Source organism: Cebidichthys violaceus, unplaced genomic scaffold, assembly GCF_023349555.1.
Source record: "Cebidichthys violaceus isolate CVI_PGR_0920_01 unplaced genomic scaffold, fCebVio1.0.p SCAF_24, whole genome shotgun sequence".
NCBI lineage: Eukaryota > Metazoa > Chordata > Actinopteri > Perciformes > Stichaeidae > Cebidichthys > Cebidichthys violaceus.
In genome coordinates, this window is record NW_027176417.1 from 3,264,529 (window position 1) to 3,282,799 (window position 18,271).

The 18,271-nt window shown below is 48.6% G+C and overlaps 1 protein-coding gene across 1 annotated transcript in view; it reads right to left on the bottom strand.

Moving 5' to 3' along the window:
- LOC137879137 (Krueppel-like factor 7) overlaps nt 1-12,509 on the bottom strand; it is a 33,913-nt gene extending 21,404 nt beyond the window's left edge. Inside the window, exon 1 of the mRNA XM_068719728.1 lies at nt 12,189-12,509. Within this exon, the coding sequence (XP_068575829.1) occupies nt 12,189-12,368 (180 nt within the window). The 5' untranslated portion in view covers nt 12,369-12,509. The remainder of the gene's footprint in view (nt 1-12,188) is intronic.
- Nucleotides 12,510-18,271: the final 5,762 nt, after the last annotated feature.

Genomic DNA, 18,271 nt, shown 5'->3' on the forward strand with positions numbered 1-18,271 from the left:
CACGGCATCTTCTACAGGTGCAGAAGCAAAAAAAGCTACTTTGCAGATTAGAGGGGGGGGGGGGGGGGGGGGGGGAGAAAGAGAGGGAGAGAGAGATATGAAGTCTGCAACGGTGCAGACAGGAGGCAGGAGTCCTCCTCCACACTGACTAACAGCTCCATCTCTCCAGGCAGCCGAGCCTCACCTAGCTCCAGATAACGCGCCTCGGAAACAGCTTAATTACACACACGGCCTTATCAGGCGACATTAGCCTCGCAGCAATAATCAGGGCCGCCGTCAGCCTCTCCGTCAAAGCCTGGCAACGCAGCACCTTGAGGCGGTTTTACACAGCGCGGGCTCCGGGCTGATAACAGACACTGCCAGTTGTTAAATCACAATTTGCTGACGGAGTTTGAGGGAATAATGCACATATGGTTGTAAACCTGACACCTCCTTCGCACACAGTCAATTTTTGTTTGGACGGATGCGCTAATAGACACTTGAAACGCTTCTCAGGCAGCAGTTTTCAATTTTGTTACGTTGGGCTAAATGCTTTGGATTTACATTTTAACGCGCTTAGGTTCAGTCTTTAGCGTGTCGCTCCTGGACATGGGAATTGAACCTGCGATTGTTTCTTTTGCAGAGAAGCATGAGGATCAGTTTTGTTCATTTCGAGGCGAGACGCCTCCCTGCTAAGCCCTCAGCTGCTGGAGGTTCGCGACACGCACGTGTACGTGTGTTGGCGCATGATGGGAAAATCATCAAAGCACCTTTCATCTAGCAGGAAAGCCACAATGATGGAGCACTCAGAGTGCAAAAAAAAAAAACCCTGTGACCTCTGCTTAATGGAGCAGAGAGACGTTTTCCCAACCGCTTTCTCTGAGCAGACACAACAGAAACCACACATCCGCATCATCCCGGACGCGAGGGACCTCCTTAACACAACATGGACGGCAATATGAAGAGCCCCGCTGTAAAATGATGTTCAAAGAATTGGTTGGGAGCAAAGTGATCCACTGGTTGGCTTCTCAAATGAGTGGACATGCTGCTTTTCCTCTCCTGCTGTCACATCTGAATAATTTATCTTTTCCACACAGACAAAGCAACGCGGGTATCCTGCTGAACGTGGCTCGACAAGTAAACACATTTGTCAGGATCTGGCGACCTTTAGCGTGATACCGACATTATTAAGGGGTCTTAGGCTCTGGATACAACAAGTGCACTGCGAATAAAGACCTCTGCTGCTCCATCTAAATGGCTTGTGACAATGTGTGGAAAACGTCTTTGTTCTGGTATTAAGTCGAGGACCGGAGAGGTGAGGGTGAAATAGGATAGAGGAGGGAAGAGGAGAGAACAGAGGAGTTTTGGCATAGAAGCGTCTCGAGACCGAAGACGATGAATGACGGAGAGGAGGACGAGATTGGAGTGGAGAGGAGGATGGCGGGGCACGGAGGACGGGGAGGAGGAAAGGGTGGGGGTATAATCCCAACGAGTGGAGCCGTGTTGCACTCGCTGGGGAGGGGAACTCTGTCTCACTTTAACTGGATTTGGGTGAGCTGCTGTTTATCGGCACATGAGTCGCCAAGCGCTCCCTCTCAGCTGTCAAAACCGTCCTAATCTAATCAGGGGACATTTTAGCCATTTGCTTTCAGCACGGCAGAGTGGACATGTTTCTGAACCAACCTCAATGTGTGTGTATGTGTGCATGCGTGTGGGTGTATGGATAGGAGGGGGGTCGGCGACAACAGTGGTTTTACACCGGGGTTAGCAGCTTGCGGCAGGATTTGGGGAGTCTGCGCTCCGGATGTGGGGACCCCATTGTGTGCGGCAGGCTGGCTAATCTTCATTACCCCACACAATGACGGGGCGAGAGAATGGGGCCTTGGCTGGAAAAAAAGGCACGGAGAAACAAAAGAGCGGCGAGCAGCGAAAGAGAGAGAGAGAGAGAGAGAGAGAGAGAGAGAGAGAGAGGGGAGGAGGGCCGAGAATAACAGAGGGGGGAAGGCAGGGGGGGAGATAAAGGGAACAGTGAAGCGGAAAAACTCTTCTTCCTCCTCATACTGTGCCAGTCGGAGAGGGCCGCTCGGTACGCCAATCACGTCCACAAGTCGCTAAGTGCAACAGTGGCGCCGTGCCCGCACTGATAAGAGCCAACATAGTTCATTCTTACGCGCTTCTCTACGGCTAAATAGGAAGTCGTCTGGCCTGTGTTTACCCCGCTTTTGCCATGCAAGTGCTGTGTAACACTTAGCCACCGTTTCAGGCTTTGTCCCTCATTACAGCATCAAAACCTCAGGGTTAGCTAAGAAGCAAACGGAGGGGTGGGGGGGGGTTGCGATCAAGCGGCAAAGAAAAAGAGCAGCGAAAGCAGGTCAGTGGCACAGTCTAGCAAGGCCAAGGTGGATTAGCTCAGGGTCGCAGACATGCTGGTGTGTGTGTTTGCATGGGGGGGGTGGGGGGGTGAAACTGTGCAGTTACGCAAGAGCGTGTACATCCTGGTGACTTTATGTGTATCCGAGGCCGTGCAAACAGCGGGTGGGGCGCTGTCGCTCCGTCTTTATTCCCGCGGCAGTGCTTTCAAAACAAACCTGAGCGACAAAGATTAGCCCAAGCCGCTTAAAATATTGAAAGACGTCGCCTCGCCACCGCCACTGCTGTGGGCTCTCCTCCAGGAGATAGAGAGAGACAGAGAGAGAGAGAGAGAGAGAGAGAGAGAGAGAGAGTTTAGGTTGGACGAGGATGGGCGGAGGCAGCGCGGCAGGTTGAACCTGTTCACCCCTCTGTACCGAGCAGCTGGCTTTTCAGCGGGAAAGCGTAAGCGGAGTGCGAGGACTTTTCACCCCAATTTCATCCCGACAATGCACGCCGGCTCAGCGGAGAGGGGCGGAGAGCGGTTAGATGCGCTGAGAAAGGTGTTAGGAACTCATTGACTTTGGCCTTTAGCTGTGTGTGTGTGTGTGTGTTGGCGTGTGCGCGCGCTTTGACGGGTGTCCCACAAGTAGAGCGCTCAGCTGGTGATTACAGGGCGAAGGCCGAAGCCCGGAATAAGAGCCGCGTTAAGATTTGGGGTCAAAGTTTAAAGGCCGGCGAATTAATGTGTGTCAAGTTAATGGGAGGTCGTGACAGTTACAGTGAAACGAGCGGGACACAAGAAACAAGTGCGTGTGTTTGTGCGCACGTGACAAACACACACGTACAGTACACACAGCAGCTGCTCTGCTGAATATTCAAGAGGAAACACTTCACTTTGTGATGCACGCACACACACACACACATAAACCCAATAAACTCACTGCCTGTGAAGCGCTCTCTTTCTCCCTGTCTCGCTTATACACACACACACATACACCAATGAAAATTATTGATGTGCTCTCTTATAAAACAGTGGCTGCTCCCTGAAGTATTCCTGGCAACATCACAGGCTGAAAATAGCTGCCGACCCAAATAACTTTCCCCGCCGGAGCGAAGACGGAGCCAGACCACAGCCACCGGCGACTGGCTTTACTAATTGGCATCATTTTACAATGAAATAATATCTGGGGCAAAAGAACGAATAACACATAGCAGTAAACCGAAGAGCAGGAGGACGGGCTGTCTAGCCACACAAACGCTCGCAGAGACGAGTGGGGAGTGATTTGAGGAGGGGAGGGTCGAGAGGGGGGGGGGGGGGGGGTGCGTTCGTTCTTGTTAGCATAAGTTATCAAATTCTCTTTCCTGAAAATACGCATGAGGGAGGAGTGCGTGGTGAAACATTAATGTGACACCATCAGTTTAGTTGAAAAGATGAGGGGGGACATTTACAGCAGGGCCTCTTAAATGTTTTTAAGTCATAAACTGGTGTTTGTATCACAGATCCCCATGTGCATAGTTTGTTTTTTTATTGATTTAGCGTTGAATAATAGAAGCTATCGCTCCGCTTTGAGATGATGCAGCTACAAGCAGAGAAATCTGCATGTCAAGTCATTTGTGTCTGTCAATGACAGTTTATTTCTGTAATTTATTTGGCAAATAAATTGAAATATTTGTAATTCTGCATTTTAACTGCTTTTTACTTGCACATTTTATTTTTAGATATTTTATGCGCATTTATTATTTTTTTCAACAATTTTTGCACCCAGAATTCTTTGCAATGACCCGGTGTCTTTGTCCAAGGACCTGCGCTCATGTCGGCCCACAAGATTACGCCAAAAAATACTGTTGAAACACATCCTGTTAACTTCCCACACACAACCACGTGCAAAGTACTGTACATGCAGGGAGAGAGATAGATGGAGGCAGGCTTAAACACACATGTCTTTTGGCAGCCCAAATCTTAATTAGCACCGGGAGATTCATCTAATCAAAGGGTTGCCAACCCATCATTAGGGCTAAAACACACACTGCTCTCCTCACATACCAGAACAGAACAATGGGAAACAGAGGTACGCTGTCAGGCTGATGAATGGCTCTTCCCGCTGGTCTCATTAAATCACAGAAGGGCACTTCCCGGGCCGTTCGAGGAGTTAAGCAGGGTGCAAAATCGTCTCAACCTCTCAGTCCCTCTACTTTGACACTTATACAGCCTTTTTTTTCTTTCTTTTTTTCCAAGGCTGCATGTCAAACTAATATTTTTTCCACGTGAAAAATTGTGCTTTCAGGCTTTGACATATAGGCTAATCCCAATTCAAGCTGAATCTGCCTGGTTTTGAGGATACAAGTCGTATCATATTCAGACAACTCAGCCCCGCAGGGGTTTGGAATGACTGAAACTACATGATGTACCCAGTTGGCTGGAGATACCAGCGTCTTTAGGGTAATTTGGGACCCAGTTTAATCTTCCAGTGAATTGAGCATCAGCTGCTGACAATAGAAAACATCCTTTATCCGAGTCCTGACCTGTGGGCGAGATCCAGATTAAAGCTTGTTTTTATAAGACAAGAAAAAAAAGAAAAGGAGGAGACAGAAACTCAGAGATTGAATGCAGGAAAGAGTGATGATGAGGAGGGATCTTTGGAGAACAGACAGCCGGATGGAGGGAGATGCTGACACACGGGTAAACCAGACGCACAGCTTTTGGAGCAGCGAGCCACAGCAGGTGGAAAAACACCACTGGCTTTGCATGTCGGACGACCGCAGCGACCCAGAGTTGGGTCTGGCATGCAAAGCACGCCCACACACACACACACACACACACACACACACACACACACACACACACACACAGGACTGACACTTAGAGAGACAAGCTTTGCTTACATAATACAGCTAAAAGTCAAATCTCTCGTCAAAGCCGACGACAGGCATTGTTGCGTCTTTTGCTGGACTGCGAATGGAACCGAAGCTCACGCTCCTAGAAAGGTCAACGAGGCCTGCGTTGGCGACTCGGCTGTGATCTTCACCAATGACTGTCTTGCATTATAAACTATCCAACCGGTTCCAGAGCGTGCCGGCGTCCTTGCGGCTGTCACCACCAAGAGCTTAGGGCCGTGATTGATGACTGGGCTTCGGATGACAACAACAAGCAGCGGTGTTTACTCAGGGCAAATTGCCCTTGTCTCTCTCTCTCCACCTTCCGTCCCTTTTGCCCCCCCCCCCCCTTACTCCCACTCAGTCTTTGGAGAGAGGTGGTCCACATGGCTAGATCTCCGGTTTCTGGATGGCTTCGAGTCCCTCTGGGAGGGATTAGCCTCCCAGAATGACAGCTAAACAAACAAACAGGCCAAAGCTGGTCTTCCTGCTTGCCAAGGCTGCCTAGCAACAGGTAGGCAGTAAGATGGGATGTAACGCTTGGTATGTCACAGCCAGTAATGGCTATAAAATGCCTGGGCATGGTGTGAATTTGTGGCTATTATCAAAGCAAATGGATGTTCAAATATGTGAGCAGGCCGGAAGATTAAACACACTGTGGTCCAAGTGGGAAGATAGGGAGGGGGTAACCACAGCAACCGACTATCACTCGAAGCCCTACTTAAGGCTGTGATTCATGGCAATTATTTCATTTAAAATGTATCACTGGAGTGTCACTCTGATGACGATCAGCCATTACAAGGAGCAAACGCCGACAGCTTCGCTGCAACGTTGCCAACAATGAGTAATCTTATTGTTTTCCTCTAACGGCTCTCTGATGAAGCCCGTGAAAAACAGACCCTTCAGACCCGGCTAGCGGTCGAATCAGAGCACATGCTCTCATCATCGGATACTTACGCATCAAAAAAAGGTGCATAGCTGATGACATCAAGTTTAAATAGTTCTTTATAGGCCGCACATGAACAGGAAATCACTGCGAAGAAATAGTCCCCTCACATGACCCCCTGTAAGCTTCTTTTTTTTTGCACCTTTACCTTTGGACAGAGCTAGCCAGGCTAGCTAGCTTCAACTTCTTTCTTTTTTTTTTTTTGCAGAGAGGCCGACTCCAAATAGGGGTCAGAGCAGGGCAAATCAAACAAGTCAGCTGAGACTTTGTCTTCTCACAATTTGAGAAAGAAAGAGTCGTGAGATGAAGAGAGAGAGAGAGAGAAGAGAGTCTGTGGTGATCCCAGAGCTTAAAACGAATGCCTGAGACTCTTCTCTCCCTTTCTGTTTTCAGCCTGCGGTTGCCAAGCCGGATGGCAGCGGCGAAGCATGTCGGATCACTGTAAGGTGCTGTAACGGCTTCCCGATTTCGCCTCAAATGATGTGAAAGTCATTGCCAAGCCATGTGTGCTGGTGTGAGGCGAAAAAAAATGACTGGCTCCTCTCCTCACTGTTAATCAAACCTGGGGTGGCAGAGCGCTTTGCAGACGGAAGCCATACATAAAGATGTGCTTGTTCACCACCCTCCCCTCCCCTCCCCTCCTCTCCTCTCGCCTCCCCCTTTGCTGCCTTTTTTTTCCCTTCTACACCACCTCCTCTGCCTGTCACCCCTCTCCCTCTGACGGACCAGTCGCCAAAGCATCAGACAAATGAATGCTTCCTCCGCGTCCTCTCTTTCATCAGCGCCACCAACCTTTTCATCAACGCCCATAAAGCAGTGGAAGGCACCCATCACCGGCAATCGCCTCTCAGCCGTCTGAGTGATGAGACAGAGGTGGCGGAGTTCAGTAAGCGCTCTTATGGCATGAATGGATGTTACTGGGTCAGGGGGTCGCCGGCATATCTCGTTACACAACACACACAAATACACACAAACCTGTGCACCTGCGCGTGGGCTGTGTGGATGTGCACAGAGAAACACATCCACATCTCAAGAGGATGAAATTCTGAGCCTGCAACGGCAAACCGGGATGTTCCAATCTCTGGAGACTAAAGCAAAGGTAAAACAGCAAACCCAATTCATGCAAAAGCAAAATAGTGTCAGTAGCAAGGAGAGAACAGCGAGCACTGTCTTGTTAACATAACTGCTGCAGCTCAGGAGCCAAATTGGGTTTTTCGCTGTTGCAGCTCATTTATCTGTTTATACTAATTAGATGAACTCATAGCTCTTTTATTACAGTCTCTCCCCCCCCCCCCTTTTCCCCGTAAACAGACGTGCATCCTCTCCTCAAATCGATGCATTGAGTAATAACCTTGTGGCTGCGAAACACTTAGAAAGCATCCAGCGGAGATGCTGCACGGCGCACAAAGGCTTTCCTTTCATGCCTCGGTGCGTCGCGGGCCGGGGCCATGTCAAATAGATTCTGCGTGGCATCCGTCTTCAAGATCTTCTGACTGCTACCGGGTTAGAGGCGAGCAAAACAACGCATCAAGGAATCAATTTCATATTCGACACGTGAGCGTCATGAGGCAGCGCGGACTCGTCTGAATACTTTGAGGATGTCTGGAAATTAAGTGCAGCTATAAAAGCTTGTTGTGTGTAACATGAATAGCTATTAGGAGCGACTCTGCTGCGATACCGCCACGCCACTTGTCAACCTTCCATCACATCGGTAGGCTTTTGTGCAAACGGGGACGTACGTCAGTTAAACTAAAAGGGAATTAACTAAATTTTACTTTGGAGAGGGTCCAAACTTGATTCCGGGAACCCCACATCTCATACTTACAGTTGATGTGACATTTTAATAAAGCCACGGGTGCGGAACGACGACACCACCAGGAGCTCTTTTGAGACAAATAAGATTAAGTTCCAGTTTGTCCTTCCTCCTCCTGCTCGCACAATACAGAGCTGTGCCCGTTACAGGATTGATTTAATTTCAATTTGCATAAAATTACACCAAACAGCAGCGAGTGAAAGGTCACAGGGAAGAGACGGGGCGTGTGCTTTAACCGGTTGGTTTATTTTAGCTCGATACAGGATTCAGACGCCTGAACTCGTTGATTCTCGTTCACTCAAGAGAGGAGTGACTTGGGGGCTACCTGGCAGACGCTGTGTTAGAGCGTGAGCGGCGTACGGCGTGGGGGGGGGGGGGGGGGGGGTAGACACAAGTCCTGAGCTTACACAACAGCCCTGCAGAGATCAAAAATCCATACTGTGCTAATTCTATAAGAGGAAAAAAAAAGAGAGAATGGAGAAACAAGGCACGGTGGAGGACGAAGACAGGAAGGAGGGGGACCGGTTGGCTGCGCTCCCCAGCATGCCTGCTGTGTGTGAGAAAGCAGATGTGGCCTACTGAGGATTACATAACACACAGAGACGCGCACGCATGCCGCGTGCACGTACGGATGCGTATGGAAATTCTCTTTTGTGGCTTCTTCTTACTCCTCTTTCTTACTTCCCATCCTCATTCCTCTGGAGGCCGACAGGAGGGGTCGCCGTGCCGTCTCTCTGACCCGGACAGCAGCTTTAACTGCCCGACTTTCCCCTCTGAGGCCTCGGCCAAAACACCAAATAACTCCAGTGCATCCCTACTTCTCCGTCCCGTTCCATAGGACACCATTGTGTCTTCTCCGACTGTCTTTCCACGTGTGTTTTGTCACTCTTGGGGGGGGGGGTTTCGAGCCCACCGGACTGTGAAATGCAAAACCCTGCAGCGGGGAGAATGTGCGTGCTCTGCAACTTCCTCCACCTCTACGTTCGCCCCCCCCCCCCACACACACACACACACACACACACCCAGACGGTGCTGCTGCTCCTGCTGCTGTGCGTGTTATCATGAGGTGGATGTAAGTGGATGCATCTGAGCACGCTGCCTTGCATATGGAGGTCGCGCCGGAGCGCCCCGCTGCTCCTTCCACATTTAGAAGCGCCGAAGCCATGTGCAATCTGTACGCATCCACATATAGAAGCCCATAATGCACCGCGCAGCTACATACAGACATTTCGCTTGGGTAGGCATCAGGCACTCAGTCTACATGTGTGTACGTACGTGTGTGTGTGTGTGTGTGTGTGTGTGTGTGTGTGTTTCTGTTGAGCCTCTGAGGGATAATATATGTGTTGGAGGGTATGGCGTGTGTGCTGAGGTCAATGACAGACAGCCATTTGTGGTGTCCCGTTACATCCTATCCATCAGGGTCAAGTGCTGTGGATGAGAACACGTCATCAGCGGAGGCCGAAGGCGGTTGAAATATCCATCATATCAGCCTGAAATCTAATCCCGATCTTCTGTCTTTACATTTTGGCATCTGCATGCTCAGAAGACGCTGATAAATGTTTGCCAGTGAAGCTAAGCGAGGCTTCATCGCAGCGAATGCCAGTTTACAACAAAGCACTGGAAACAGCAGCCAAGACAGAGAGCAATTCATGTCGGCATAAAGACGCAAAATTACACGTGTACACTTCGCTTTTAGTTAAACTGGGTTCCGAGAGTAAATTATGACCAGCCATGCTTGTTCCGAATCCAGCTCAGCCCGGCTGTTTGTTCCCACTCTGAACAACCAACTGTACTGGGATTTGGAAGCGAGACAGCACAGTTCAGTTTGGCACTATTTAGTTCAATAATGGAACAAATAGCAGCCTCAGATGTACCATCTGCAGACCTCCGAAACACTTTCCTCCTTTTCTGCTCCCCATCCCCCTATAACCGCCTGAATCATGCCTGGCAGACACCAACAGGGGACACAGTCATCATTCTTGCCATGGCGTCTCAGGGAGCCATTTAGGGTCCGACTACAACGGCCTCCTATCTCACCATCACGCCCCATAAAAGCATCAGATTCTAAATTGTGCCTGGAACACAGAGGGGGGATTGCTCCGAGCGCGGGTCTCGTTCGGAGGCAGAGCTTTTAAGGCGAGCCACAGCTCATAATTCGTGTATTCAGGAGGGCTCGGTGGCGTCTTCAGAACATCTCTGTGCTGTGTGAGGAGGGGGGGTTTCAAAGTGTGGGGCAAGTCATAATAATCCTTGCTCACAAAGACACAATGCACTCTTCTTATTCCAAATAAGGGTTGTTTTCCAAGAACTTTGATATTCACTCCAATGATTTGAGCTTTCAGTAAAAGTCTACAAATTGGAGAAACTGTATAAGTGATACATTTCACCCTTCTTGGTGCTTTCTTTCTTTAATTAAGCTTCTACATATAATGGTAAAAAAACAAACATTTATGCTCTGAAAATGAAACTGGATGTGAACTTTTTAAGCAGCAAAAGTGGCTAAAGGTGCAAGAAGCGTGTCGGCTTCCATCTCAGGTGATGCAGATCTGCAGATGCGATCAGGAAAGCAACCTGTGACATTTCATATTTTAAAACTCTTCGAAAAAGTAGACCGAAGCCAGGTTCAATAGAAGAGTTCACTAGTAAAATCACATCCCTCTCATCCTCCCACACCAGATAAAAGCTGAATGAGAGCAGATATTTGCTCGTTAAAAAAAACTGAAGTACCTTCTCTACATTTAAGTGACTTGATGAGCTTTAATTCCAAAATGGACGTTGTCTCGGGGAGAAAAGGCTGCTAACATCCCAGTGAGAGGCATCTCCAGCCTCCACAGAGAAGAGCTCTCCCAGCCTTTTGCCTACACACGCAGCTGTCTCTCTCTCTCTCCCATTTGCATTAGGTATCGATTTTGATATGCGTGGCTGTGGGTGAGAAACGGGGAGAGACATGCGCTGCATATGGTACACGCGGGCCCATGCAATTTAAAAACCCTCTGACAGTGAAGCTGGGAGTTGGAGACTTGTTATGAAAAGATGCGTCGGTGGGTAACAGTAGGATGCCAATTAGACTGCTTGGCCACAACGAATGGATCCGCGGTCACGCACCGGTTTCTCCCTCTCCCTCCTCCTCCCTCCCTCCTCCCCTCTCACGCATGGAGCAGAGAAGTGTGTGTGTGTGTGTGTGTGTGTGTGTGTGTGGTGGGGCTGAAGCTCCTATTGCCTGAACAATACCGGCATCAAATTTCCATGCAATGATTTTTTTTTTCTTTGCTCGGTCAGTCAAGTGCAGCATGGAAAGCATCACCAGCAGCAGCAGCAGCAGCAGCAGCAATGCAGGTGGGCGGACGGATGCATGGCCCTTATTTTGACTTATGAAAAATGAAGGGGTCGTTTGGTAAACGACGGTGCACATATGCATGAAAGGTGCAGCTAAATTGAGTTTGTGTAACAAATAAATGGGAAATAGGCTGAGAAAGACATATTGGCTGTTTAAAAAGTAGATATTTTTAAGCAATTTTACACCAGGAAATCAGTCACAGGTCTAATAAAACACATCTGGGCTGACATCAACAGAACAGAGCCGTGTGATATGATGTGTGAGGACCAGTAATGGTGGTGTGAAGTGCCGGTGCGTCTCCCCACGCCTCCATCACCATGTGGCCGCGTGCAGCCGCGTGCTTATCTCTCCACATCCATTCACTCTACTTGGATGGAGGAAGTGTGTGAGGGGGTCAAAAATGTGCGACGCGCAGATGACAGTTATTCTTTTTTTCCTGCACATTTTTCCACCACTGCATTTAAAGAGGGAACAAAGCCAGACATGTTAGGATATCTATTATGAATACGTGAGGGGACTTCTCTCCATGCGGGGGGGGGGGGGGTCACAACTCAGTAATCTGAGGGATGCAGATGTATTATTCACGACCAATTCGCTCCCTGTTATGGGATTCGGATCTTCAATTTTCCCAAATCGCATTTGACAGCTTTATTACGCGCCCGCGTGCGTTCGCATCTTATCCACTTTGCCATCTCTGGGAAAATTGTCAGCTGTGTGAGTGATGGAGAGCATTTCCTCTGAACTACACACATTCCACGCTTTTTTTTTTCGATGGGGGGGTAGGGGGGGGAAGAAAGTTGAAGCCTGCGTCCCGAGCGCATGCGAACCCACCGGCGAGCGCACTGCGCGGTTCGAGCTCCGCGATGAGGATGAAAGTTGAGACATACCTGCTGCCAGTTTTCCTCCAGCGAAGGCATGGCGGAGAAGTAGCCGGTGTCGTGGACGAGCTGAAGTTCCTGAAAGATACTGTGGTTCGCTAAGACATCCATGCTGACGCTCGGTGATGGAAAACAAGAACGATGCACAAGAAATATGCCTCCTGCCTTGGCTGTGTCAGACCTCTGCATCCACTTCTTTCATATTAGTCCATGAGAGGAGATTAATTGCTCAGTGTGGCGGCTCGAGATGTGGCGATTAGGGCCCCTGTACCTGCGCGCATAATCGGACTCGGTGCGTAAAAGAGACAGGGGGTGATGGAGGCTCCATGCGTATCCGTGTTGCCAAACTAGACACTGATAGGGAGCCAAAGGAGGGGAGGGGCTTGTAAACGAAGGGGAGTTGTTCGGTTCGTCAATCAACTCCTCTGCCTGTCCATTTAAGGCGAAGGGGCGGTGGAGGAGTCGTCGGAGCAGCGGCGGAGCGTGGAGGGGCGGGGTTAGGCAGATTCAGCGGGCGGGATTGGCCCCGGAGCCACGTCACTCAAGATGAATATGAGCTCGATAGGTGAGCTATTTATGGATGGGTATATTAGATTTGGAAGAAGGTCTGTAAGGCTAGTCTGAGAGGAGAAGCCGTGGTGTAAACATCATGTGCTCACAAACAGGAGCTGGAAACAGTATTAACAGGCTGCTATATTGTTCCATTAAATGTGGAGTCATAATGAGATGCAGGATGGGGCATTAGACTGAAGGGAAATGTATAGAGTGTATTTGATAATGAGTTTAAACGTATCACTGATATTCATCTCCATAATGCTGTTTTGCAGTGTTCCTGCAGACTGTATTATTGGTTTGAACTATAAATAATCAAGATTTAGTTTGTTCATTCTATATTTTGAATGTCAACGTAGCACAACAGAGAGAGACTTCCTCACAAGCCGGTCACTGAGGTTATAAGTCATATGGTCTGTTCATCAGGCTGGAGGCTTCTTACACTGACCCACATTGATCAAAATCTTTATTACGCAGCACCGTGTGCTGTCAGTAAAAGAGGGGTGAACACAAGTCCACTGTGTGTGTGTGTGTGTGTGTGTGTGTGTGTGTGTGTGTGTGTGTGTGTGTGTGTGTGTGGAATGATAGATAAGTAACCAAATCTTCCTCGATGCGTCTTGTTTGGTGGTGTGAGTAATGCCGCTTATTCGCTCGCCCCGTGTAAGCCATCTGAATTGTACACTTCCATGCTGGCTTAATAGTATTCTCTCTGTCTCTCTCTCTCTCTCTCTCACACACACACACACACACACACACACACACACACACACACACACACACACACAGTGTGCTGTAGAGGCCTGTAATCTCATTACAGTGCGGGGAAAGGCTGGCCGAGGGCCCCGGCTACACGATTCACACATGGCATTTTTGGGAGGGAGAGCTCACATCAGACAGACGATGAAGCTCCCGCTGACATTTATCCATTTGACACAACTCACTCTGTCTCTGGTCTTTCCTTCTCCTCCTTCTTGTCCCTGTCTCTCTCTCCTTTTCTATGTTTTTTTCCCTGCCCCTTGCTCTTAAAGGCTGGCCCCTTTTATTTCTCCCAGTTTGATTCCTTTCCTCTCTTTCAGACAGTCTCCATCATCTTTGTCCTCATAAACCTGTGCCGCGCTCACTATCGGTTTCAGCAGGAACGGATGGGCTACAGAAAGATATGACATACATGCTGACGTCAACAGTCTAGCACGGCTGCGTCCTGTTTAGCCGATCTCCGCATGGCTGACTGAAGCGTAAAATATTTAGCAGACAAATCCTGTTATTTTTATGCATTGTTTAGCTCCTCAGCCTGGTCTCCTCTAGATTAAGTTCCATAACTGCATTATTAATTACGCTTCCAGATAAATGTTTGTTTTTGACGTTTCGCAAATAGGTTTCCAATCAAAGTCCAAAAAGGGAGGATGGACAGGTCAAACAAACACAGGACTTTCACCCTGGAGGCCGCTATTGGTGTCCGTGTGAAACCAAAAAAATCAATGTTGACTTAATTCAACTTACGCACATAGTAGGATACCTAACAAAGGCATTTATTACGGTGGCTGAGCTTTCAAAGAACAACGTTAACGTCACAACAAAATACCAAGAATCCTAATGTGGACTGGTCGAAGTTGGCCACGTTTTGCACACTGCCACCTATAGAGTGCACATTAGGGTCGTGTGCAAACATGTTGTCTTCATGGAGACGCACTGCTGCAACCCCCCCGTCCTCTGTGAAATGTTTGGCCACAGAAAAAAGCCACATTTCAAGTTCCAGTCCTAAAAATTCTCACCATCTAAAGTTTATGTATCTTCTTCTTGAATATAGAACAATATAACCGAATGACCTGAAAATATATCTGTTTTAAGCAGCTTACAAATGTCACAGCAAAACTATAAATGATGCTCCATCTCACTGAATAATAGTGTAAGAGATAAAATGTCAACTATAAAGTATGTCCAGACAACACTTTACATTATTAAGGTCTCTATGAACTTTATTGCAGAGTTTAAGACACGTTATATGTTCCTATGGGTACAATATTTTGCCACATTGTGCCATATAATCTTCCTATTTAAATTAATCTTACGATTGATTTTATCAGCCTGTCATGAAGAGGCATCGGAGAAAAGAAATGCAGATGTTTCACACTTGTTTTAAGTTACAGTTTGTTTGGCAGTGTACCATCATCACCAGGAATTAGCAAAACCGAAGTCCTCGTCGTGGTGCCCGTTTTCAGCCGTGGACCCCCACCACCATCACCACCACCACCTCCTCCTCCTCCCCATCCTCTTCCTCGGCCCGAAGCCCATGCATATCATAGATAAAAAATAAGTGCTCGCCATTATCCGCGGGCACACCGCGTTATATTGTGGATGCTGACATTGCTCTTACCTGGCAGTTGGTGCTTTTACTATATTAATAATGGAGCAGGCGCCATCCATCATGAGGATATGACGCTGCTAATCATGTCAGTTCCCTGCATATTCACTCCTTTCATCGAAAGAGGAGGAGAGGTAGAGGGAGAGAGGCGGGCGGGGAAGGGGGGGGAGGACAGAGGGGAAGGAGGAAGAGCGGGAGAGTGACGGTGAGAAAGCGGAGATAAACAAAGAGAGGGGAGATGATGAGGAAGAAGAGGGGAAGAGAGGGGGAAAGAGGGAGATGGAAGGGGACAATACCAATGTGCTGAACACATGACAGATGCCCTTGGCCTTTTGCTGAATGGCTTCCCTGTTGGCAGGAGTTAACCAGTGTATTTAAACAGGACAAGACGAATGGGACCTCTACTCCTGCTGCTTACTGAACCAGCCCATTTCTATTCCAACTCACAGCCTTCCCCCATGTGGGAATGCTAATATGGTTAGCTGACATTGGCAGGGTTAAAACTTCATGACGGCGTTTTATTGTGATATTCACTTTACTGTAACTTGCCTATTTTTCCTAACCTTTTATTTACTTCTGCTGGGCATTTTTTTTTGCAATTGCACTGCTAATTTTGTTAAACGCTGAATTGTAGAAGCTTGGCCTCTTCATAAAAATGGATACTTACATGTTTCCGATGCTGCTTCGCTTGTTTTGAGAAGAACAGAAGACCAGTCTACTCGAGCATATTATAATTGAGCTACCAAAAACAAGTCGATTTGCATTGAAAACAGCACCTGATGTTCGCAGCAGCACACTCCCCGGCTCGCCTCCACCCATTAGTCTCCTGCAACAGAGGCACCTTGGAGTGTCGGTGCTGTGCTTTGCTTCATTTGGCCTCATTTGGCGTAATATGACATCCGCATGCTCTGATGTGTTTGAACATAACATTTACACCAATATGGCGCATTCTCCTCCAGTTCAGATTGCTTCAGCATATTGTGATGACCTCTATGTTTAGAGGAAATAAGGATGTATAAATGTTCCCCCGACATCTGTCCTGGAGCGGGCCTCTTGGCCGGCCTTCGACACAGAAAAGGGAATTTGCTGGTGATTGATGGGCCTGGATTAAATAAAGATAAGATTTTGAAAACGTGGCCATATGTCTGCCGTGTGCGGCGTCTCTTTTGGCTCGGAGCCCGGATGCAGAACATCTTCAATATCCTGACGTCTTCTTCATGCTGCTCCTCGATCGGGGGGGGAAGAGCCCGGGGGAGCAGGGGGAGAAGATGGAGGTGGAGGTGGGCGACGGGTAGGGGGCGAGGAGGGGTGGATTTCAGAGCGACAGGCCGACTGAGAAAAGTGATAATGAGCGCTCGGGGCTGTCTGGGGTGCAAACTGCTTCCAGCGCGAGATAGCTGTGAGGGAAGGGAACGGAGAAGGGGGGGAGGGAGGAAAGGATGCGGGAGAAAGTGCCCCCTCAGCTGGCTGATGTTTGATGCGCCGCTGCTGCTTCCTACGCCGGGAAGAAAGAGCGGAAACACCGCCAGTGAGGAGGCCATGAGGGGCAGCTGTTAAGTGCCAATTAGGCGACGATGAGTGGGAGACGGAAATACCCGTTTGCGCACGCTCTCCCGGCGAGCGGGCGGGGAGGAGTAGTCAAAAAGTGAAACAAATAGGGCCTAATCCCTGTCAGCTCTCCCAGAGTCGCTCCCCTCCTCACCCCACTATCTCCCCTCCCGCCTGTTAGCGTCACATCAGTGTCGGATGGAAATGTGTTGCTGTTCCATTTAGTTCTGTCTCCGTCTGGCCTCGGCCTCTTCTTAGGGCCACTGAAAGGAGCGTTTTGTAAGAGCTTGTCACATTATGCCAAAAGGACAATGCCCCGAGTCAGACGTCCAATTAGTGAGCGAATTCACTCACGTATTTAGTCCGTGACACACAGAAAATGATAAGGTAGGATCAGCCAAATGGAACCACTAAAACTAGAACTTGTTTTCAGTTTTTTGTCAGTGTGTGTGTGTGTGTGTGTGTGTGTGCCCGTTTGCAGCATAAATGACATTTACGCATACAGGTGCACAGACTGACTCCGTCTGAGTCATGGCACTCAAGCCGCATGGTTTTCTGTCCTTTTGTTCACATGGAACTGTACAATACTCCAAATTACCTTGATAGATCTATAATGGCCTCAAATTTGAATGCGCCATTCGTCTTTAGGGTCGGCGACAGTCAATGAGTCTTTTCATGTCCGAGCTCCCGGACTCGTCTCGTTTCTATGCACGCCGCACATCTGAGGCCTCTGTAATTTCCCCCGGCTGCCGCCTCGGATCCGCCCGCGCCACACTGCCTTTTGTATATTCATGTGTGTACCTTCCTATCTTAATCCTAGCTATTACTCGCATGGCTGGCCATGTCAAGGGGAGATTTGCTCACTCACAGCGAATGGGCCAATATTGACAGCACGCCCACCGCATCAGCGATCAGTGTAAGGGCTTAGCGAGCACTAGATTCGCAGGTTTGAAGCTGAGTCCGATGAGGAGGCTGGTGTGTTAGAAAACAATGCTCACAGGGGATCTATGCAACTGCAAAATGTTGCTCTGATGATTTAACGGTAGGTGCTGTTGAAGTAAGTGGTGCCCTACTGCTTTTAATGGTACCTTACTTCCTTGAAGGCATATTTGCATGGCAGTAAAAGCCACATGCCAAACATTCTTAATGTATTTTGACACAAGTGTTGATAACTGGAGGTGGTTATCAACAAAAATACATTTCAAATCACCCAGAATGCTCTAGTCAGATTTCTGAATTCAACACTTGATGTTAAAAGCCGTAAATAGTGCAGGGTTAGGGGATCACTTCCCACTAAGACCGCCCATGCTACAGATGTGTTCACATCCTCTGTGCACATAGCAAATGTTAAGTCACACAATATGACCCCTAAGCATTATTCAAATTAAGGGAATGGGGGTTTCTGAAGGCGGATGCTCTGATTGGTTGATAACATTTTCTGCAGCATAGCGCTTCATCGCGTCTTAACCCGCTGCACAATAAAGCCCACTTCAGATGAGCTGCAGTCCATACGGCCCAGCACTGACAGCTCACAGGGGTCAACCACGGCTAGGCCGGGTCAAGTGTTGGAATACATTTGGAATATTTCTTTCTTTTTGATAATATGGGACGGAATACCAAGCTCCCGCTC